The following is a 24,039-nucleotide window of genomic DNA, read 5'->3' as shown; positions in this document are numbered from 1 at the left end:
ATATCAAAATACTAACAAATCCCCATATCTATTTTTATAAGAGAGCTGAAAATTGAAATTAAACAGTTTACCATCTTCATCATCATAATCAATGAAGCCTTCATCTTTCAACAGATCACCATTAGCATCGTACTGCCTCTGACCTTGACCTTTCTTCTGTATATATAAGAATCGTTTCTTCTTACGCCCTCGTTTCTTCGGTTCCCTGCTTCGGTCATCAGAATATGTGGACGACCTCACACTGATTAAGTTGCTGAATTTTCTCTTCTTTCCATAGTTTGGATCTATGAATAGAAACAACATTTCACTGAATGACAGCAATATAAAAATATATATATCTTATTTATTAACCAGGCTATAATACACTTGTCAATGTTAAACTGTTGGTTTAAACATATTTATTTAAAAGCTCAATTGCAAACAAATTCTTGCAACTTCTTTTAATCACTTTCAAGTTCTTCCTGGAACCAACCAGTACTGGTGTCATACTAAGAAACATGTTCGTGACCTGATAAGGGCTGGAACCCATGATCCCTGGTTTGAGGTACAGACACCTTAACCATTAGGCCATCGCTCCCCATGAACTGTAAGAGCTTTCCACTGTAAATTTTGACACCATCAAGATGAAAATTTGAAGTTAATCTGTGGACAGAATACTGCCTGAATATACTGCACTGATGTACTTGCTAAATTATACCGCTGATAAAGGGCTTTTGACCTTTTGCAGGGCATATTTCCCCTGCAAAATTCTATAAAATCATGCAGTTTCTCTTTTAATAAAAACAATTCTTTCACCTTATGCAAAAATACTGTTATTTCCCCCCCCCCCAAATTAAAGGGAATGGCCTCTTCCCCTCCCTGTGAAAAAATGCCACTGCTGTTCACTTTCAACTCCAGTATTACAAGTGGTAAAGCTGTATAGTTAATAGAATTATTAATGTACTTATAAGAGAAATGGTTATGTTGTACTTTTAAGAGAATTGGTAAATGTATTTATAAGAGAATAGGCTATGCTGTATTGAATACAGAATTAAAGATGACAACTTACTTGATTTAGTTTTTGTCAGCTGTTGACAGTTTTCAGGGCAGTTGTTACGCACTTGTACAGGACTGAACAGGTACGGGCAGCATTCCAGCTTAATGCACGTGTTTCTACAGAAATCTTCCAACTGTGACTCAGTCTGACATACCTCCACAACTGCCTTGTACTTCTTTCCCTTATACCTGGTGTTAATACAATAAAGTTTTATTTTTTAAATTCTGTATGACACAAGACATAAACCTGTGCGCTTTCATAATATTGTAATCCATACAGGAGATTCTGTTTTTTTATCTCTGACGTTACGATGGGCTAAGCCACTCTTTACTAAGCGATAAATATAAGATATCTTTATTAATATGTTAACCATATTAAATTGACAAATACTAAATCATGTTTTAAAATACAATTTAATTAAAGGAACTCCACTTTTCTTACATATATCAACTAGGGCACTTAAAACAGAAAGATATCTATGAAAGAATATAAAGAAATATACTTAGAATTAAATTGAAAATCATATTTTTGTGTAATTCTTTGCCCAATTTGAGTTTAAAGTATTTAAACTTTTTTCATTTGGGGTCATTTTGCACAACAATTAAAATGATTAGTCAGGAAAAACAGACCAAGTGACAAAAAAAATTTGCATACAGATTATTGACAATGACCTAAATCAAATGGTACAAAAATTTTGGGGAAAAAATCATTCCAATGCCGTCAAGTCAAAAAATCTCGGTGGAGTACCTTTAATGTAATTATCCTTAGTAAGGCACAAATTTCAATAAATAGATTTCATAATGTTATGCTGCACATGTACATGCTTTGCCTTTGTAAAAACATTGTTTAATATCTACTTAAAGGCCCATTTTGCCTTCGAAATGCTATCATTTTTATTTCTCAAAAACTCTCTATTTTTTGTATCTTGTTACAGTTTCCAAAAATTTACTCATTTCAAACATACATGTATATAAATTATCCTTTACTTCTTTTGTTTTGTTGGCCATGGGTATAATCATAGTGAATACGTATTTTGTACAGAAGTCAAAATACTACTTTGTTTACATTTCGCTACCTTTACAACACATTCAGCACATCTTTCTTTAGTTGTTAAACATCTAATGTGCTCTGAATCTATTATTGAAACATGACATGTTTGACATTTCTAAAGAATTAAAAATATAGATTTCTGAGGCATAATGTGAGGCATGATGTGCCTTTAAGTGGTACAAATGAAGCCAATTACTGTTGAGTGAAAAGGTATGAAAGAGTATGTTAAGCCAGTTACCTTAATATATACACAACATAAATTTAATACAAATAATAATATTGAAAAATGCTTTTTTTTTTAAAAAATATGTCACACTTACTTTGCTTTCAGAATGTGTGCCTTCATACTCGGGTTGAATGGTCCTTCTTGTTGGATCTCTTTCAATGCTCTACAAGGCACGTATGCTATACTCACTAACAAACTTAATACCTGCAAATATATGATAATTACTATACACATATAGTGTTAGATTATACAGAATTTATTTTAGTTTGATTGTGTTGGAAGCTATATGCTTATCATACATTCTAATTTGTTCCAGGAACCAACCAGTACTGAGCAATGAGTACAAGGAAACAATCATTTGCCCCTGACGGGGTTTGAACGCATACCGCTAGCTATACTTAGACAAGAGGGATCAGTGATCACATGTGTCGCCTCATGATGGCCAATTTCATGTTGGGACAAGTTTTGTGACAGACGGAGAGACAGACGGACAGTGCACAACTAGACTTGGTACTGATCATTCCTGTAAAGTTTGGATAAAATTGCACCAGTAGTTTATGAGGAGTAGTCCGGACAAAGGTTTTGTGTATCTAGCAACACACAGAAAAAAACACCTTTTTATCAAAGTGCCATAACTTGGAAAAAAATCATTCAACCGGAAAACCCATGCAATATGCTCAAGAGCTACAGATCAATCCTGTAAAGTTTCATTGAAATTGCATTAGTGGTATAGGATAAGTAGTCCGGACAAGCTTTAAAAATAAAAATTATTAAAGGGCCATAACTCTGACAAAAATCATTGAACCGGAAAATGCTGACAATATGCACAACTAGACTTGGTACTGATCATTCCTGTAAAGTTTGGATGAAATTGCACCAGTAGTTTATGAGGAGTAGTCCGGACAAGTTTTGTGACGGACGGACGAACAGACGACGGAGAAGTGATCCCTATATGTCGCCACTACTCTGTAGAGGCGACACAATAACCACTCAGCCATGCCGCCACACAAATAGCATCCCATGTTGATGGATCTCTAACAACTGTGATAGACCGTTCCTGATTTTTTACAATATTTAAATTTTACCTCCCTTGCAAAAAGTGACAGCCATTTTGCGGGTCAATATTCTATATACATGTAATTTAATTGACACAATATAAAAACTTCATTCTAACACTATCGGAATTTTTTCCATATAGACAAAGAAGGTCGAAAGCGTGCATTATTCTACAACAATGCACTCGCCGTTCTTATTATCTCCCTGTGTATTTTCACATTGAGGGCGCCATTTTGTTTGAAAAATCTGATAAATAAAAAACAATTGTTGTCGAATTTTGTTGTGAAAACTATCTAGAATGAAAGAAAATGGTCTAACTAAGAAAATGAATCCGAACACCAATATATTTTATTCAGTTGTCAACGCTGTACAGACGTTTAAAGTGTTGTTTACGTGACGTCACAATGTAGCGCCAAACAGTAGTGCAAAACAATCAAATCATGTACGCTATTTTGATATCGCAAACAACTTAAGTTTTAAATTTATTTCACTTTTAACAATTTGTATTTCGCTTGAAAAATTATAAAGTGAAATAAATTAAACAAACAAAGTTTTATCAACGTTTTCAAAATTCGTTAGATTCAAAATGTTTCTACACACAGTAGATTTAATGACATTTTTTTCAACCCACTGGAACAGCCTTTAAAGAACGTTTCTTTTGGAAACTCAGGGGCGAAAACAAATTTAACCACCAAACGTAAAGTCCAACTTTATAATAATAATTATATTTTTTCTTGACGTGTTAGAATGGAAATAGATATTAATTCTTCGTGCATTATTGTATATCCTATACCACTAATGCCTTCGTGATTATATTACTACGCATTTGAACTCAAAATGTGCATTATTCCACAGACACTTGGGGTTTGGAGCTCAAAACGCCTTTAAAATCCAAATAAAATGCATATTTGTCAATCCCAGCACATGTACTGATCATATATATCAAAAAAACTTAATATAAGCCGTTTTGAAAAAATTTCAAATTTCAACATCTATAATAATACACAAGATAAAAATGTTCGCCGGAAAAAATCCGCACCCCTACCGTCATAATCACCATGTATTTTATTCCATTTCCAATATTTTCACATAATCCTTTGGTCCATCGACACAGAAGATATAATTCTTCACGATGGTCAATTTTTAACTTGAACGGTAATATAAACAACACAACAGCCGAAATAAACATAAATATTATCGCCGTTTTCCTTCAATGACATTATCTTTCGATAAATTCAAACGTGCCAGTCGGCTATGGCCGAAGCCATCCGATTATGTGGTTCCCACACTTAAAAGCGCTGCGCATTTTGCACACGGCAAAGCTGCGGCCACATAATTGGTTGGCTTCGGCTTATATTAAGTTTTTTTGATATATATGATCAGTACATGTGCTGGGATTGACAAATATGCATTTTATTTGGATTTTAAAGGCGTTTTGAGCTCCAAACCCCAAGTGTCTGTGCATTATTCTACAATTATGCACTCAGAATTGATATCTATTTCCTAAATATAAACAGCTGATTTGGGCGAATTATTAAATTCTTTTAAACACATGAAAGAAAATTTAATTATAGTACCAGTATGTTAAAGATTTTTTATCATTTTTTCATGAAGATGATAGAATTATGATAAATTTTTATCTTATTTTAAGCATTTAATATATTGGAAATGGCCCTAAAAATGATGGCCAGGGGAGGTAATAACTGCTATGTGAAGAGCAACTATTATTACGCAGTATTCAAGATAATAATTCCACTGTACAAGGACATAAAAATAAAGAACCTATTTCCTTATAGACTTCAATGCTAACTGAGCAAACTTTTAGCTGTTTAAGACGTGTAACTAGATTGTACAATAAAGAAATTTACCAATTACAAAGATCTGGAGAAAGGGTGAGCCCTCGGATGCATAAATCAAAACAAAATAAGATGTAAAGCAGACTGTTTGATTGAGTCAGCACATCAATGATAATGAAAAAGAGCAACATCCCTCATGGCCCCTATCAACATTTAAAAGAACCGGAATAAAGTATCCCAAAGGACAAGAAAATATTTCGACACCTATTACAAGTCACAAATATATAATTTTTACCTCTCTTAGAACAAGATCCATCGGCCCTGGACCAACATGCTTCGGTAAATCTGATATACGACCTTTGCTTAAATACGGACCAGAGAAACATCTGTGATTGAAGTAGATTGTTGGGCACCAGGCACCTAAAATGTTTGATAATCCATTAGTGTAATATGTAAAATACTTTGGAAAAGTATTTAATATATGCAGTTAAAAACGTAACATGAGGTACTTTGCTACAAAACTTACTCTTATAATTAAAATTTCGAAAGAAACTACAAAATTATGTTCCAGCAAATTAATCTTATACATGTATATCCATACAAAGTCCTTATTTGGTTTTAATGATGGTTTCAACACATTTTTAGTCATATCTGGGTGAATGGTTCAACCAACCATCTTTCCTGGATAACTAACCAGTAATTTCTCATTTCTCCCAGTGAAGAATTCTCATTCCTCATTTCTGGATCAGCATCAAATTGCAGATGTACAAATTCTTTTGTTACTTCAATAGATTTTTCTATAGCTTGTCTTAATACCAACATCAAGTTTATACAAAAAATCTTCATCAAATTATTTCTTTTACAAGTTTTTTAACAATCCCTTTTACAAGACATGGTTTTCATGCAACATATTGTATGAAAACAGTTAACTGACCTTTTGTCTGACTAGATGTTATTGAGCGATAAACTTCTTCTGTTCTACGTCTGGAATTCAGTAAAAATTTAAAATCATGAATAACAGTTGAAATAAATTGCTAAAAGTGAAATATGTCTGTGGTATATGTCTGTATGAAAGATAAAATCATTGCAGGAGAAGTTTCTTTTACTAAGAAAAATATTGGTAAGTATTTTGCTTGCAAAGGGTCATACTTTACCATATACACAGAAACTATTTACAAGCAAGTTGATAGTTTTGTAGTTTCAGGATTAACATATTTTTTAATAGTAGTTAAGTAACTAGTAAGCAAAATATTTGCAAATATTTGTAGACTGAATGTTTCTCAGAAAACCTTTGCAACCTTAGCAGAGCATAACCCATTGGGAGACAAAGGTTTTGGCTGTTACTAAGAGGTCTTGCTCTGCAGAGGTTGAAATTACTGTGTTGAAATCTGTGCTTAGGAAGAATTTTAACTGTTAATGTAAAGTGGCAATTGCTCTATAGACAGCTACTCTTTGAGTGTGCACAGTACAGTCATAAGACTACTTTTCAACTTAAACAGTAAATGAGTATGCAGAGACTAGAGAGACGACCCAATTTTACTCAACTATATAGGTTCCTTATCATAAAGTGCGGACTTAATGGCAAAGGACCCCAAAAACTCTATGTATATATCATCTTCGGTACAAAAAAAGAGATACTTAGGTAAAATAAGTTAGCTAGCTGGATTCTTTTCTTAAATGTCATATTATGCCCCATTTTAAAAATTTTATTACAAATATAAGAAGCCAGCAAGAGTTTCCTTATCAAGGAAAATAATATCTTTATATTAAGAACATACTCTGACATGCGTCTTTGTCTCTTTTTCGCCTTTATCGGTGGTTTAAGCTGATAGTTATTACTCTCACACCACCCAACAGGGAACAGATTGTGTGAGTCTATGTCTTCTATATGACTAGGAATGTCTCTCATATGATCTAAATGTATCCATAGCAACGGACCAACGATCTTGGTGATGGTGGCAGCACATATCTGATTGTGATTGTTGGGGTTGACGGCCTCTAATTTCATACCTCTCTCAAACTCATGATCCTCTGTTCCCTGTTTTAAAAAATTGTGACTCATTAGAATTTATATCAGCAGTACAATTATTTAAACAAACAAAGATATATCATAAAGGATGAGTGTGGGTATAATACTGAATTTATTGAGTGAGTAATATGCGAGCCTCTGAAGAACTGTTTACAGAATCACTTTATATTGACATGCTAATAGTGTAACATTATCATTTACCACACCTTTATGCTATGCTTGTATAATGCAAATGATGTCACATCAAAATATATGCATGGCCAAGTTGCAAAAGCAACACAGGTATGTGATAAATCAATTGATCTTTATAGCTACATCACCTCCTTTTTATACAGATTTTAACATAGTCATATATCGGCAGTAGATCCACCTCATTGACTTTCCTGGATAACTAACCACTAATTACCAATTTCTCTGCAAGTGACCGACCATTAATCCCACATGATTTCAGAATCAGCAGTGGGAGAAAAATTAACAATATACCTCAAAGGTTGAACTCTATCAAAATAGACTTTCCTCCAAATTATGCAAGTTCTGCCAAAATCTAAACAAAAATTACTCAACCTTTTCTTGGAAAGCTACACAATACATATTGCCCATAACCAAAATTTTTCGAGAAATATGTGACAAATCAGACATTTTATCCCTTAATATCTATACTTTCCCTGCCTAACGATTTTTACAGCCAAGTAATATACATAACAATTAGTTTTTACTTTTACACACATCCCTATTGTTGAATTATAAAGAAATTCATTAACTGATGCATCCATTGTTTGCAAATTCTTCACTTTCATGAAAAATACAATCAGATCCATGAATTGTACAGCTAATGTAACCTTGGTTATACTCAGGTGCCTGCTCATGCCTGAAATAATTTGCATGCAGGGGCACCTAAGGTTTTCTTCCACCAGTAAAGCTGGAAATTGCCATATGACCTTTTCAACATTGGCTTGACTTAAAACCCAATCAATAAATCAATCAATTGAGCAATCAATCATGATCAATCGATCAATCAATCAATCATAGATAATGTAAGAAATTAGAACTTACAGAGTGAAACAACTTCTCTGGAGCAGCTTTAGCATTACACATTGACAAATACTCTCCCCAAACAAAATCTCCACCACTCCAACCTGTAATATTATACATGTAAATACATATAAGCACAATCAATCAATCCATTGATCAATCAATCAATCAATCAATCAATTTTTACTTTTTCTAATGGACTTGCCATGTTTTGAGCCTGGAAGTAATAATTGTTTTTAAATCATAAAAGATAAGATTAATCAGCTAACAGTATGACACCAGATATACATTACATCAGCATAAGCTGGCATGACTTGAAACTGGTCGCAAAGGAAATAATCGATACTGCTGCCAGAATCTAAGAAACAAAATGTTTGTATCAATTATTTTTTTCGTCTAAACTCAAGTCTAAGAAATAATCTCTTGTCAACAAACAAATAACTTACCAATAGGTGGACTTAGACGAATTCCTTTACACTGACACCATGAGATAGGAAATATTCCCAGATACTCGGAGTTACAGCAGATCTGTATGTTCTCATGTTCGATCCTCACATCGTCCATCTCAACAATGAAGTAGTACTTGTTGATCACCTTGGTTACGGTGGCAGGACCGATCGTATTCATTCCTGGATTTAACGCTTCAAGTTTCATCCCAACAGCAAACTGATGAGTCTTCAATATTTGTTGATCCTGTAAAATGTCAGACAATATGTCAAATAAGTAATAGAAAGAGTATTGAAACACGAGGCTATCTGATTTGTACGAGGCGACATAGCCCCCGAGTATAAATCAGATTACCGAGTGTTTTGATGTTCTTTCTCTTTTGTATCACAGTCAAAAATAAAAGCACGTTCCCTGAAGTCACAATATGAAACCCAAGATAAAAAGCAACCAATGAACAAGCATCTGAATATGATATTTCTCTCGCTATCCCTTTCTCTGTCGTCACAATATGTAAACCCCATACAAAATGAACCAATTAATGGGCATGCTCTGGAGTGCGGGTAACTAATACCCGCACTCCAGTTAACGCACTGTGCATGTATATGTATACAATTTAACTCTTGACACATTTTCAACAGAAAGGTCCCCAAACTATGATACAAGTAGGTTTTGATTTACGACTGGTCTTAATATGTTTGTACATAAGTGATACTAAGATTTGATGTACTACAAGTCTAAATATATTTGTATATAAGTGCTTTAGTCACATCCTATTTAATTTACTACCAGTCTAAATATGTTTGTATCAAAGCGCCTAAGTGACACCAAAATTAATTTACTACCAGTCTATGTTTGTATGTAAGTGCCTAAGTTAAATTAAGATTTGATTTACCACCAGTCTAAATATGTTTGTATGTTGGTGCCTCAATGATACTTCCTATAGCTTTTTTGCAATTTCTTTGGATACAAATGATTTTACTCTGCAGTCATAGTAGAGGAAGACTTCAATATTCTCTTATTCAATTAATACAGGAATTTACATGCAACCAAATAGAACCACCACAGACCTGTCAGCCATTTACTACCATCCGGTTTTCAAAAGGTCAAACAGCATTTAAGTTAGATACAACAGTACACCTACCTTAAACACATCCTCGGGTACACCATCCTCCTCACACTCTTTTAGAGCTGCCTGTAGAATCTCTGACCAGTTTTCATCTGTTTGTTCATCACATATATCTACAATTATATCAAAATAGAATCAAGTCAGTTTGCTGGTGATCCAAGATAACAGAAACAAAAATCATAGCAAAGTTGTTGGGAATTAGAAACAAACATATTATAGTGTGTTAATGTAACATGACATCCTGTGCATACACTACCTTACACTACATTATTTTCTACATTAAATTATTGATGTTCATATTCATATATAGTAGTTAGTTAATAAAGGTCCAACTTAGAAACCATGACATATTTTGTTTATTCACAAATAATCCCTGCAATACTCACCTTTATTGGCCTCATTTCAGAAATAGCAAGAGTAATTTCATTGAACCTTCTTTATCTAAATTCTTCTCCTATCCGAACAGTATTCAATTATTTATAGTCTAAAGACCTACATTCTATTTTAATAACCTTTCCTCTGTAGCTGGAAATAACCAAGTTCTTACCTTGTGGAGGTTTGTAGACACATCCATGCTCACTGGCCCAGCCAACAGGATGAAGTCTTGGGTCTAAGTAAAACATCCAAAAATGTTTGGAGGCAGACTGGGTGCTTTCAAGCCTCAGGTACAACCTTCCTCCTACATTCTCTAAGATCTGGACCAGCCAGACATGTAGAGGGTTCAGTATATCCTGAAGTTCAAGTCTCATACCGCAATTCAACTGGTCAACTGGACTGCACCCAGTACCCTATAAAAAATAATTAGCAAAATAATAAAAAAGAGATTTCTTAGATCCATCTAATAAAGATTTTTTGAGGTAACACCATTTTTGTTCGTGTTTCAAGCCACATCAACACTACTTAGGTCATATGACAACTTTTTAGTTTTTATGGTGCACAAAGACCTTAGGTGGCCAGCTGTGCATTAGTTTTAGGCACGGAGACCCTTAAGATCATATCAATGTTTTCCAAGCTTTACTTGTCAAGACAGACAAGGTGCTTTTTAAAACCAGAGACGGTAAATCATCTTTCTCATATAAAAGAAATGAATGTGTATGGGAGGATTTAAACCTAGAGCAGTACAAGACATGATCTGAAATCAGTGGCAAACTTCTTTTTTTTTTTAAGTTAAGGTAAAAAGTACAAATATTCCTTGCTTAATCATCAGGTACATGTATGTCAATAACAATGTGAATTAATAAATGACAATAACACATTATCTCACCTTTTCAAAGAAATATGAAGGTGCAGTTCTGGCCCCTGTTAGTGACTCTAGCAGAAATACTCTCCAATCACTAACTCTGTCCCGAATATCTGTGGAAGAAAATTAAAACAAAACCAATATGAAGTGTGGTGCATTTATTTTTTCATGATTATAGATTTTTAAAATTTTTTTTGGCTATTTATGAGAAATTACCTTTCAATACAAAGATATGCTCATAAAACACAATGTCTTGAACCCATATATAGACAAATGGAGAGACTTTCTGAAAGTTGAAAATTTGATCCTCAAGGTCAATCTCTTTGGAGGAAAAGTTAATTTTTCCACATATTGAAAAAAAGCCCTTACCAAAGACTAAGTACAAGGTATCTTGCTTATAAAAGATTAAAGTCATCAGTAAGAAAAGAGAGACAAAATATGAGAGCAAAATAAAATGCCCCGTGACCAATTAATATGGGCATAAAATCATGCTATAAATATCACTAATGTTTAAAATAATCCTCATAAACTAACATAAAACAACTACTGACCATCTGGTGGTTGTAGATTTTTTCCATTCTGGGCCGACCAGCCTATCGGATGTATATCTGTAGTGTTCAAATCGCACCAGAAGTCTCCGGAACTCTCCTCGCCGTACCCGTCGTATCGTAACCTTAACAACGGCCCACATGTCATGAGAACCGAGGCTACCCAGAATGTAGAGGGATCAGATTTGTTAGGAACTTCCAGTTTCATGCCTCTGATAAAACCACTCTGTAGACTACATTCAACCTATAAATAAAATTAAAATGATTGCAATAAAACGAACAATCACCTAAAAGTGAAAGATTCAAACTTTGTATGCAATAAACTGAGCTAAATCAATTTTAACTTTTTGAAATCCCTTATAATAACAATGGAGTGAATGGACATTTTTTTTTTAATTCTAAGCAAGGCAAATACATTTTCGAACTAATTTAATAGTAAAAGTGATAAAATTTTTTAAAAGTAAATCGTTAGCTCATTGTTAGGATTCAGACAGGGCTTTTTTCTTTCCTGTTTGAAAATATACTATGCAATTTCCCCCCAAAATCCAAAGGCAAGGCTACTTCCCCAACCTGTGAAAAAACTCTGAGACTACAAAATACAGACAATAACACATGACAACTACATGTTTATCTTCACATGTAAAGATCACAGTGCTAAAAACATATCAAATGATTCAAATATAAGGTTAACAGTTTTGAAGTTGATAAAATTTCCTGTTCTTTAACTAAACCATTAGCCCTAATTTGTTGGAAATGAAAGAATCATTACTTATTGCTTTTTAATAGTGTATAATTTTATCATTTTTGAAAATGAGAGTACATCCATACATGTTTGAAGGCTGTGGGAGGGACTGCAGTAGTTCCAGTCTGCTGAAGATAATCTTCCCAAACAAATTCTGGCTCCTCATCTTCTCCTAGAAATAAAACGCACAGACATCGCATAATGTTGTAAAGAAATGAAGCTAAATAAGTGGGTTTTTGCAACATTAAATTGTAAATACCTTAATTTCACACTATGAATGGCTTCTTAGAAGCTTAAAAGTTTAGAACAAAAGAAGCTATTGAGATCTATCCAAAGGATCTTGTTCAAAACCATTACAATTACAAAATATGCATTCTTTAAATTTAAGCATTAACCTATATGAAAATCACAAGATTGTTTTTACCTTCAAAGCTTTGTTCATGAGCTGTATCATCTTTAAACTGAGCTGTTTCGTTATCAGCGTCTACATCTGTACACGTGGGCTCACTACTCACTATATCACAGCTGGACGGGGTATTGTCCAAAGAACTTTCTTTAAGTGATGTGAAAGTAACAGGTGCTTTGTCTTTGATGTTAGTGGCCTTTAACTTTAACACAGTATGATGAAAATTTTCCCAAGTTATACTATTACTATCGTCAGTGTATATATCGTACATGTCGGAAGCTGTAGCCGCGTCTTGGCTATCCTCCGAACTACTAGGCTGACTACCTGTATCCGCCATTACAGAACCGTCCATTTTCATTTCTACATTGGAATGTATACTTTCGGTATCTTTCACCTCTTCCATCTTTCTTCGACTATTTTGTTCCAAACCCTCGTCCATTGGTTCAAAAACTTGATCCCCACTTTCAGAAATATTTTGCGACAGAGCATCATTGCTTGCCTCAGGGTCACTGACTGTATTATTTGTAGTGTGGTCAGGAATTTCAGCATCTTTTACATCATCTTCATCAGTTTCAATCAGTGCTTCAATGGAATCTTCGGAATCAGATGTCAAAGGTTGAATCTCCAAATAAGGTTCAACACTGTCTTCAGAATGAGTCTAGAACAGAAATGAGAAAAATGACGGTTACTGATGGTGGTGAAAATATTGGTCAAAGGGGCTCATTTGAACAAGTTTGGTAAAGAGTAACTCAACAAAGCTATGTTACAATCATTAAACCTTTAGGCCGTATAGTGTTGCACAAGATTTTTGCCATGTCAGTCTATTCAAAAGTAGTGTGCACTATAAAGGTTTATTTTGGTAGCTCAGCATGAGGAATGCTATATAAGCTGGAGTTTTTAAAATTTGGTAAACAATTTTATTAAACATTTTACTTCCAGTTGCCAGATCAAATGTCATTTGAAACTTAACTGTGGACAGTCACTGATCCTTCAAAGATTAGAAAAAAACAAGGATAACATAAAATTTGTAAGAAGTTTCAATAACAAGCTAAAATCTTATTCAATGTTCACTGAATACTAAACCCTTCAGCATAAACAAAAGAGAAATTTCAAATTTGGACTTGATTCAACATTTAGCAAAATTCTTAATTCTTTACAAACAAGAGCATTGGTTATTTATGACCATATTTAGAATCATTAGACCAGCATTAATAGAATTTTCAAAAAATACTTGAAATGTTTGACGGCAAAAATCAAAACATGGTCTTGGGCTATTTTGCCTTGTATTTTGCCACTACTTTATACCAGTGCACACCACCTGTTTTCCTATATTTAAAAACTGTTTCAGATAGGTTGAACACTTGCCTGATCTTGCACTGATGTATAATGTTGCTGTTCCAAGCCGTCTTGCCTTGATTCCTGGTCTCCTCCTTCCGATAACTCTTCTGAAATGTTTATATTCTTATCTTTAGTTAATAAACTAAGCTAAGGGTATTCATGATCTTAATGAATTATTCATTTCTATGTAATAAAATATTAAAATTGTAATAAAAATATTGCTCCATGGACAATGGTGTAATATGATCATTTATAAAACATTATTTTGTGAAAGGCATCTTTATCAACCAAAGACTACATGATATTAATAATTAAATTATATGAATTTTTCAACCATTACCCTAAGTGCTAAAAGTGTGAAATACATCTTTATTAAAACAATAACTGTCGGAGGACAGTAACGCTAGACTATTCCAAAAGTTGTCACAAGGGTGTTTCATTGAGTATAATAATGCTTACCTATATGAATACATAAAATTGTCCAAAAAGGGACAAACCCTTCAGTAGTTATGGAGATACCGCAAAAATTTACCTAGAATTTCTAAGTCGAAAAAGGGGCATCATTATGCAAAAAAGTAAATCAGACTTATGGAACTTGTGCCAATCATCTTAGATAATCACAGACAACACGAGTGTGAAGTTTCAATCCATTCCCTTCTGTAGTTATGGAGATACCAGCTTACATGCAAAAACTTAACCAAGAATTTCTAATTTGAAAAAGGTGCATAATTATGTTAAAAAGCATGTCAGAGTTATGGGACTTAAGTCAATCATCTAAGATAATCATAGACAACAAGAGTGTGAAGTTTCAATCCATTCCCTTCAGTAGCTATGGAGATACCAGCTTACACGCAAAAACTTAACCAAGAATTTCTAAGTCAAAAAAGGGGCATAATTATGCAAAAAAGCAAATCAGAGTTATGGGACTTGTGCCAATCATCTAAGATAATCACAGACAACAAGAGTGTGAAGTTTCAATCCATTCCCTTCAGGTGTTATGGAGATACCAGCTTACACGCAAAAACTTAACCACAGGGACGCAGACACCGACAAATGGGCGACTGCATTAGCTCGATTATTCTGCGAATAGTAGAGCTAAAAATTATTTTTGCTTTAAGTTTTGATTTTTTTGTTTTCTAATCAACCACTAGCCTGCTGGAAGCAAATGAAAATACCCATGCTATCAATGCAAACTTAGATCAGCCAGTGCAACTGAGCCATCTGATCAGGGTCTGCACTGTTTGTAAGTCAATAAATGTATTGAAAATTTCCCTAAAATCACAATGAATGATTTTGTCCAAATTGAGAGATGGATAAGTCCATTTAAAATATTTAGCATGGCAGGGTCTTTCAAACATAAATCTATTTGAAAGATCCTGAGCATTGTGAGGGTTAAGAAGGTTTCAAATATCAAAATGCTGACTTGGCAGAGCAGTCTGGACTGCCTTAATTGCATATAGGTAAGTTCTCATTACTATTACCAGTAAAAAGATTATTCATAAAATACTTAAGACATGCTTTGAGCGTAGTTGAAGTAAGCCAGGCACAAATCAAGTATTTCTATTAACGATAACATGAGCTTAAAATGAAGAAATGGTAAAAAGATGAATTCAAGTTACCTGTATTCTTTAAATTCGAATTTGTGAAATCCAAAGATGCTTGAGAATTCTGCGAGGACTCTGTGTCAAATGATGACGGAAACAGCAGCAACTCCTCAATGTCACTTGTATTAACCATATTAGACATACTGGATGATTCCCTGGAGTCTGATGTAGCATTATCTATCACCATTGGTGAATTCTGCTCACTAGACAACAGCAATGTTTCCTCTATGCCTACTTTTTTATCAAATAGTCTAATTCCTAATTGGGCATCTGATATAAGATTATCTTCAAGAGTCATTTCAGTGTATTCATTTGTAACGCTGTCAGTCTTTGATCCTTCACTGATTTCAGTAACATTCTCGGCAAGGGGCTCTAATCCTGTAGGTTCAGACATTTTTACAGATTCTGATTCATTTTCTTGATCGCCAGATTTAACTTTACTGTCACTATCCAAGATATCCTGCTTTGCCAATATCGAACCTTCAGTTTCCCCTGTCACATTCAAACCATCATCTTTTTGAATTTCAGGAGCCACTGTAGGCAATAGCTGGTTTTGTACCATACTCTGAACTGGATTCATTTGAACTAACCTTGGAACAACATTATGCTGCATCAGCGGCTGGGTGAACACTTGATTAATACTTAATTGATTTGCGACAGAGAAAGTTTTCTGCTGGAAAGGGTTTGTGGCAGTAGAGATGACTGGGCTTAAGACAGATGATGGAACCTTAGTAGCCATCAGATCTGGATAAACAAATTGTGGTCTTGGTTGACCCTGGGCGTTCATCTGTGACGGGTACGCAAGCTGTCCGCCCGGTTGGAAACTGATGTTTTGAAATACTGGTGAAGCTGACATAATCATTGGGACATTGCTATGTACTACAGGAACTGTGTTGCGAACCACAGAGGCGGTGTTTGGTACCATGGCCACTTTGTTTTGTACGACTGATAGTGAGCTTCGTACCCCTGAAACACTGTTCTGCACCACACAACCAGCGTTTTGTACCATGGAAACTCTATTCTGAACTGAGGGCATCTGACTACCAATTTGAACAGTCTGTGGATAAACTATCTGAGCACCTATTTGTTGCGGGGTTGCAGAACGATTCTGTGACAAAGGGCCAACATGTCGGTAAAGAGCTTGAGCAGTAATTGTAGGCTGGGCTCTAAGGCCAGATTGTGAAACTGACACAGTCTGTTGATATAGTGGCTGTATGTTCATTCTGGTCTGTTGTCCAGTTAAACTCTGGGAGACAATGCCACTTTGTGGATATGGAGTAGCCATTCTTGGCTGAGACAAAGGCATCTGTGTAATAACTCCAGTCTGCGGGAACAGGGCCTGGGCAGTTAATCTAGGTTGTGTGGTAGGCATTGTTTGGGATATTGATGTACCATGGAACACTTGAGGTACAATATTCCCTCTTGAAATTACTTGTCCTTGACCTAGAATACAAAAATAATGATAATACAATCAAAACTCAAACTATAAGTATAATAAAAACTTTGAATTCAGCTCAGATAATATCATACACATGTATAGAAATAAAAAAAACAAAAATAAAGGATAATAATGGTATTATATATCACACTATCCTTTTAGACGAGTATGATAAGCAAAATTGAACCATTTCTAATCACTAGAATTCAACTGTTTTCCAAATGTTATTGATTGTAGTATTCAAAAATAGATTCTTTGACTTTCAAGGCTCATTTGTCACAAAGTACCAACGTTCACTCTTTAAAAATATTCTAATTCCGTAAACCTTTTAAAACCTTTCCCTGAAGGTTACCTGTTTTCTTAACAGTGATGAAAAAACAACAATGTCAAACAACAAAATATTAACAATCACTATACAAAGATCAATTGAGGCCTTTTTAGTTCCAATCTAGCTGTTGAGAAAAATTGGTTTATAAATGTAATTTCCTACGTTATTAAATAATTAATTTATGCAGAAAAACAATATTATATACATCCATGGATCATTGTTTTACAAGCATACCTTGTGGATTCATCATTGGGACAGCCACTTGTGGAACTATATTTCCCAGTGGAGATTTTATGGGACTCACTGGCACAGCCTTTGGTCTCAGTGTACGAGGCACATTGACAAGAGCCTTTTGCCTGTTGTTTGGATTCATTTTGCTTAGTGCTAATCAGTCACCATTCATTGCTCTAAAATATATTCTCTGGAATGAAATAAGAATATCAATATACTTTATTATTTATTACTGTAAATAACAAGAGCTGTCGGCAGGACAGCACGCTCGACTATTCTAAGTGCTTGATAGTAAAAGAGCCTTGATAATGTTAAATTTTTTAAGATCACAAAAGGTCTAATTTTTTTTTAATAAATTCATGTTATAGGCCTTAGAGAGAGTCTAATTATACAGTATTGGCTTGACTATTCGGAAGGTAATGTCACAAGGTTGTTTTATTGAGTATAATAATACTAATTACCTATGAATACATAAATTTGACAGAAAAGGTACAAAGGCTTCTAATTAAGATGTTTTATCAAGTAAATCACTGCTTTATTATTATGAATGCATAAAATTGTCCCAAAAAAAGGCACAAACCCTTCAGTAGTAATTGAGATAACAGCTTACAAGCAAAACTTTACCATGAATTTCTAAGTTGAAAAAGGGGAGAAAATCAGCCTAAATGCAAGATAGAATTATGGATCTTTGTAAGTGACCTACAATTATGACCCTAAATGCATATGTGAAGTTTTAAATAAATATCTTTAATAGTTATTGAGATATGTAAAACTTGCATGTAAACATTAACCAAGAGACTAAGTAGAAAAGGGGATATGAATCAGCCTTAATGCAAGATAGAGTTATAGAACTTGGTCAGTGACATACAATTATGACCCTCCAATTATGACCCTAAGTGCATGTGTAAAGTTTCAAGTAAATATCTTTGAAGACCTTTAACCTTTAACCAAAATTTCTAAGTTTCAAAGGGGCAAATAATTCTTCAAATTTTGCAGGCAGAGTTATGCAATTTTGCAAACTGATGTACATTGTTACTATAAAAAAGTATTTTATTTCAATTGAATATCTCAAGCAATAATTGAGATATTTGACTTTACAAAAAAACTTTAACCAAAATTTCTAAGTTCCAAAGGGGCATAATTCTGTCAATATTGTAGGCAGAGTTATCCAACTTGTCAATCTGATGTACATTGTTACTATAAATAAGTATTGTAAGTTTCAATTGAATATCTCAAGCAATAATTGAGATATTTGACTTTACAAAAAACTTTAACCAAAATTTCTAAGTTAAAAAGGGGCGTAATTCTGTCAATATTGTAGGCAGAGTTATCTTAACTTGTCAATCTGATGTACCTTGTTACTATAAATAAGTATTGTAAGTTTCAATTGAATATCTCAAGTAATGATTGAGATATTTGACTTTACAAAAAACTTTACCAACGCAGACGCCGACGCCGGGGCGACTACAATAGCTCTCATATTCTTCGAATAGTCGAGCTAAAAATGTTTTATTTCATTCTTTTGTAAATATAATATATGTAAATCTAATATTACATTTTTCATTTCATTGAATATTAGCACATTCAACAAATTTTAGTGTATTCTGTTATTACATCATCATTCTGTTTTATTGTCAGTATGAAATAACGATTGAGATAAATTAAAAAAAGCTTTGATTTTCATAGAGAGGATACCTGGAGACCTATTTCAAAATTATCTATATTCCCATTTACTTCAAATAGATAGATCTACAATTTCAATTAAAGAAAATATGTTTTCCAAAAATTAAAAAAGTTAAAATTTTGATGTATCTGAAGGAAAACGTCTGCATTTAAAACCTAGGTCACTAGTTTTTGGGTTGGTGTTAATTAAAATATACAAATTTTAGGAAATACTATTTTTCTTTGTTAATTTGCAATGTATCAATATTTCAAAATTTATCTATACTGTATATCATTGTTTATTTACTGTGATCTTTGAAGTTACAAATTAATAAATTAATAGTTAAGCGTATTATTTAAGAAACAAAGTACCCCCAGATTATAGTTAACATGCAACCAGCCTTACATTTACATATTGAAATATCAGTTCGAAAATATTAAGAGACGAATCGTATCCGGTAGAAGGGGGAGGTAACTTGTGAATAAACAATTAAATAAAATCGAAATCATCAATATTTCAAAAGAAAATGAAAACATCTGATGTTAAAAATGTATATATCAACACATTATAAATTTTAAAGAAGTGTTAAACCTTATTCCATTTCTTTCCTCCGATTTTAATCAATAAAACATAAATAAACAAAGTCAAAACTGCAACTTGCGCAAATTGACGGTGCGTGAGAATAACACTCTTTTGCAAATCTACAAATACTACATTTAGTGGTGTTCGAATAGCGGTCCAAAGAATGTACAGACCACATACACTTTGGGTGTGCAGCTTAAAACGCCTTTAAAATCCAAGTAAAATGTATATTTGTCAATCGTAGCACATGTGCTGATAATATATAGGCCTATATAAAAAAAACTTATTATAAGCCGTTTTGAAAGAAAATCATATTTCAAAATTTCATATGTCAACGGTATAGATCTAATAATATAGACGTTGAAATATGATTTTTTTTTTCAAAACGGCTTATATTACGTTTTTTGATATATATGATCAGTACATGTGCTGGGATTGACCAATATACATTTTATTTGGATATTAAAGGCGTTTTAAGCTCCACACCCCAAGTGTCTGTGGTACAGATCGACCTCTTGAATTGCTTAAAAAGTGTAAACTAAAGGTGTTTTAGAAATTTAATCCAACCTTTAAAACAATACTAGATCTATACATGGCGGTAATTTCTATTTCACACGGGCTGATTATCTGTGATAATAATAATAATAATAATAATAATAATAATAATAATAATAATAATAATAATAATAATAATTAATATTAGGCCTACAAGTAATTATAAAGGTTCTAAGGTTTTGCCTCTCAACCCAGGGATCATGGGTTCGAGATAAATTCCGGTCAGGACCATGTTTCTTCGTATGACACCAGTACTATTTAGTTGCAGGAAGCGGAATCGAAAGTGATTAATATAAATTACAAGAACTTGTTTCGCACTATAGAGATTAAAAATATGCTTAAACCAAGAATTTAGTACCGATATCCCCGGTCCTAGTTATCTCCTACGTAGGAGTTTATGTTTTGTATAGAACATTATGAATTGGCACCAGGACGCTTCCGTAGTTTTATTTTTATTTCGCAAAAGCTTTTTACTTTAAGCGTCGTATCATAATTTCCAAAAAGTTACTCATTTGCCAATTACATGAACCATATTTTTGCTTCTGTTGCTATTCAGCAATTTGTTCAGTTATAGTGATTTAGTATTTTGTGGGAAATCAAAGTACTACTTTGTTAACATTTTTCTCTACTTATGACATTCAACGCTGCTTTTTCAGGAGATAAGCATCTATAATACACTAAAACTATTATTAAGATTTAAAAAACTTCATGACTACCCTTTCTTATTCGTTTCTGAGGCATAATGCAACTTAAGAACGAGTTGAACGAGTTAAATATTATCATATTATTCAACGAGTTCACGAAACATAGTAATGAAATTTCACGAACATAATTTTATATTAATCACATATCTAAGGTAGGAACTGTTTACGGCAAGGGGCATGGCGTGAGGTGGTTGCACATTTGGTTCAAGCAAACGAAATGGTCGCAAACAAAATGGCTACCTACCGAGTCATGGATATATATATAATGCCCGAGTCATGGATATATATAATGCCACCACTATAAATTATTTTCTCCAGGTAAGTGAATGTGTATATTATTTTATTTTTTTGAAAATTGTCTATTCATTAAGGCAATGTTTATGACACTCTCGGATTTTGCTTTCAGCTTTTTAGTTTCTGATTAAACGAAGTTATTGAAGATATAAACTGGTCATGTGCATATATTTAGATTTGACAAGTAACTTTTCTGGTCGTTTTTTCTCCTCATGTTAACATTCACATTTGTAAGTTTTGAAGTTCATCAAACAAGACAAAATATGTTTTCAGCGAACCCACTGGATGCCGCAACAGATAAAAGAACAAATTATTTAAAAGCGGCATATAAAGTTTTAGAAGCCAGAGTAATCAAAAGACTGGGCACATGATCGAGCGATTTCTACTGGAGCCGCTGGATTTGTGATCAAACATTGTTATCAACTAGAATATCGACTCTTTTGGAGATAGAAGTGTTCATATAAATTCATATAACTCTATTGACACTTTTATGTTTTAGATGTTTCTAAAGCAAAATATTGTGCGCAAAACTTGATTTCCTTGTTGATGATACTTATAAGTTAAAGTTAATTTGTCCTTAAGGTTTTCTATGAATTACGGTTTGCACGCGATAGTATGACATAATTATTCCCTCGGAAGCTATTATGTGCGCGTGCACACGCTGGCTACATCACATACATGATGGCTTTCGCGTGTGCACGTATTCACGTTAGGTACGCAATATGTAGTAAATTAAGAAAAAACATCGTATGCCCCCTTTATGCCACCGTTATAAACAGCTTACACATACAATTGACTTGCTTGACTTGCAATGATATAATACAAATGTACATGCATCTCCCGAGCGAAATAATGCATTAAACTGGCGTGGGTGCTGGTTTATCGTGTGATGATTACAAATACATGTAAATTAGTTTTAGCCATGCGATTGGTTCTTTTTAAAAAAAATATATATCTTAAAGCGGTCAATAAACATTTACTTCTTTAGATAGGGCAAATTTATTTGATTTTGTGTACAGTGTATACAAATACCAGACTTGTGTACCAAAGCTTAACTTTTACACATATTTTTCTTGTCAATTCACTAGCATCAACAATTGTTTTCTCAGTTATTATATTTGTTTCATTTCTTCACCTGGTCTTTGAAATAGACTCGATCGACGCTTGCCATGAACCTGATGAATTTTGAATAGTTCATAAGATATTAGGTGTTTCACTATCAATATATAAGTCACCAACATTAACGAACCTGATCAAACTTTACATATGTGGTGGCAGAATTTACTTTCTTTTTGGTTCCAGCAGATTGTGGGTTACTGACCTTTTTATAAATTATACTCTTTAAAAAAGGCGTGTCCATATCAATTTTTGAGAAAAAAAAGGTTGTGAAGGTTGGTCTAATTTGTTTGGTTTTACGGCGCACCAACACAATTAGGTCTTATGGCACTGAACCAGGGAAGATGATTTTGGTTACAAACTTAAAGCAGAACCAGCGGTCAAAACCATCTCACCCACTGGAGCCAAGAGAAGCATACTCCAGTAATTCGAACCCATTTAGTCGCCTTTAAGATCACGCAGGGATAAAAGGTGGCTGCAATTCTGATGCCTCGACACTCAGACACAAGAATTCTTAATTAATCAATACAGTTACTCCAAAAACAAACAAACATTTTATGACACGCCTCTATGCTTTAAAACTGTCACAAGAGGCCAAATAGAACAACTTTTCTTCTGCCAGTGAAATAGAAAGAGACCAGACATGAAATTATTCCAAGTTCATTACAAGATGCAGACACATATAGCTAATAAATGGCGATAGAGGGTCGACATAATTTAGTGAGACAGAAAGACAGGCCAATGCAGACATTATGTCATAATTTCTGACATGAACTGCTATCTTTACATTTATGCTGTATCAATTCATTTAAGTCAACTTCATGGGAGACCTTGGGGGTGGGGGAGCTTACTACTTTAGCCAAGTCTGTTTCTCTGTAAAGACGATTTAATTATTATCCACTCTTCATACTTGTAAGTATGGAATATCCACTTGCAAGTCAATTTTTCAAGAGTCTGGGAACATCACACTGACTTTTAAAGGAACTCCACTGAGGTCCAAAAGCCTAAAATATAAAATCTGAATATCTACTCAAGTGCTTTAAACAAAAGATATGCAAAAGAAAATTAAGAAATATTCTCAGAAATAAATTGAAAATCATATTTTTGTGCTATTCTTAGCCAGATTTTAGTGAAAAGAGTTGCAGCGCTTTTGAATTTTGGGTCATTTTCGGCAGTGGAGTCCCTTTAAGAACTCAATCTTGTATTGTCTCTTTTTTTCAACAGGAGTTTATTGTGAAAGGAACAAAACAAAATATAAAGCACGAAAGCCCATTTATTTCACTGAATATGTACATATCTTTAATAAAATGTAATATCAACATACAGTAAATCATTTACATTCAACAAACTGACATATTCCTGCTATGAGAGAAATATATCACATAAAGTAGTACTAAAAGAGGTCACATGATAAAAACATGAATTACTCAGTCAATCTTTTTATTATTAAAC

The 24,039-nt window shown here is 33.6% G+C and overlaps 1 protein-coding gene across 1 annotated transcript; it reads right to left on the bottom strand.

Annotated features, from left to right (window-relative positions):
* Positions 1–71: 71 nt before the first annotated feature.
* LOC132759782 (scm-like with four MBT domains protein 1) lies at positions 72–20,030 on the bottom strand (the record flags this gene model as incomplete). Its single annotated transcript, XM_060751632.1, is given in 18 exon segments — positions 72–284; positions 1,049–1,224; positions 2,407–2,516; positions 5,460–5,584; positions 6,099–6,148; positions 6,943–7,202; positions 8,247–8,329; positions 8,672–8,918; positions 9,814–9,911; positions 10,346–10,586; positions 11,063–11,151; positions 11,590–11,830; positions 12,415–12,500; positions 12,753–13,392; positions 14,100–14,179; positions 15,692–17,119; positions 17,677–17,863; positions 19,928–20,030. Coding segments are annotated over 17 exon segments (4,306 nt in total), but the record flags the coding sequence as incomplete, so codon positions are not given.
* Between the last annotated feature and the right edge of the window lie 4,009 nt (positions 20,031–24,039).

This window comes from Ruditapes philippinarum, unplaced genomic scaffold (assembly GCF_026571515.1).
Source record: "Ruditapes philippinarum isolate M1 unplaced genomic scaffold, ASM2657151v2 ctg1685_1_1_1_1, whole genome shotgun sequence".
NCBI lineage: Eukaryota > Metazoa > Mollusca > Bivalvia > Venerida > Veneridae > Ruditapes > Ruditapes philippinarum.
The sequence above is the reverse complement of the archived record's forward strand: the minus strand, read 5'-3'. Positions and strand labels throughout refer to the sequence as shown.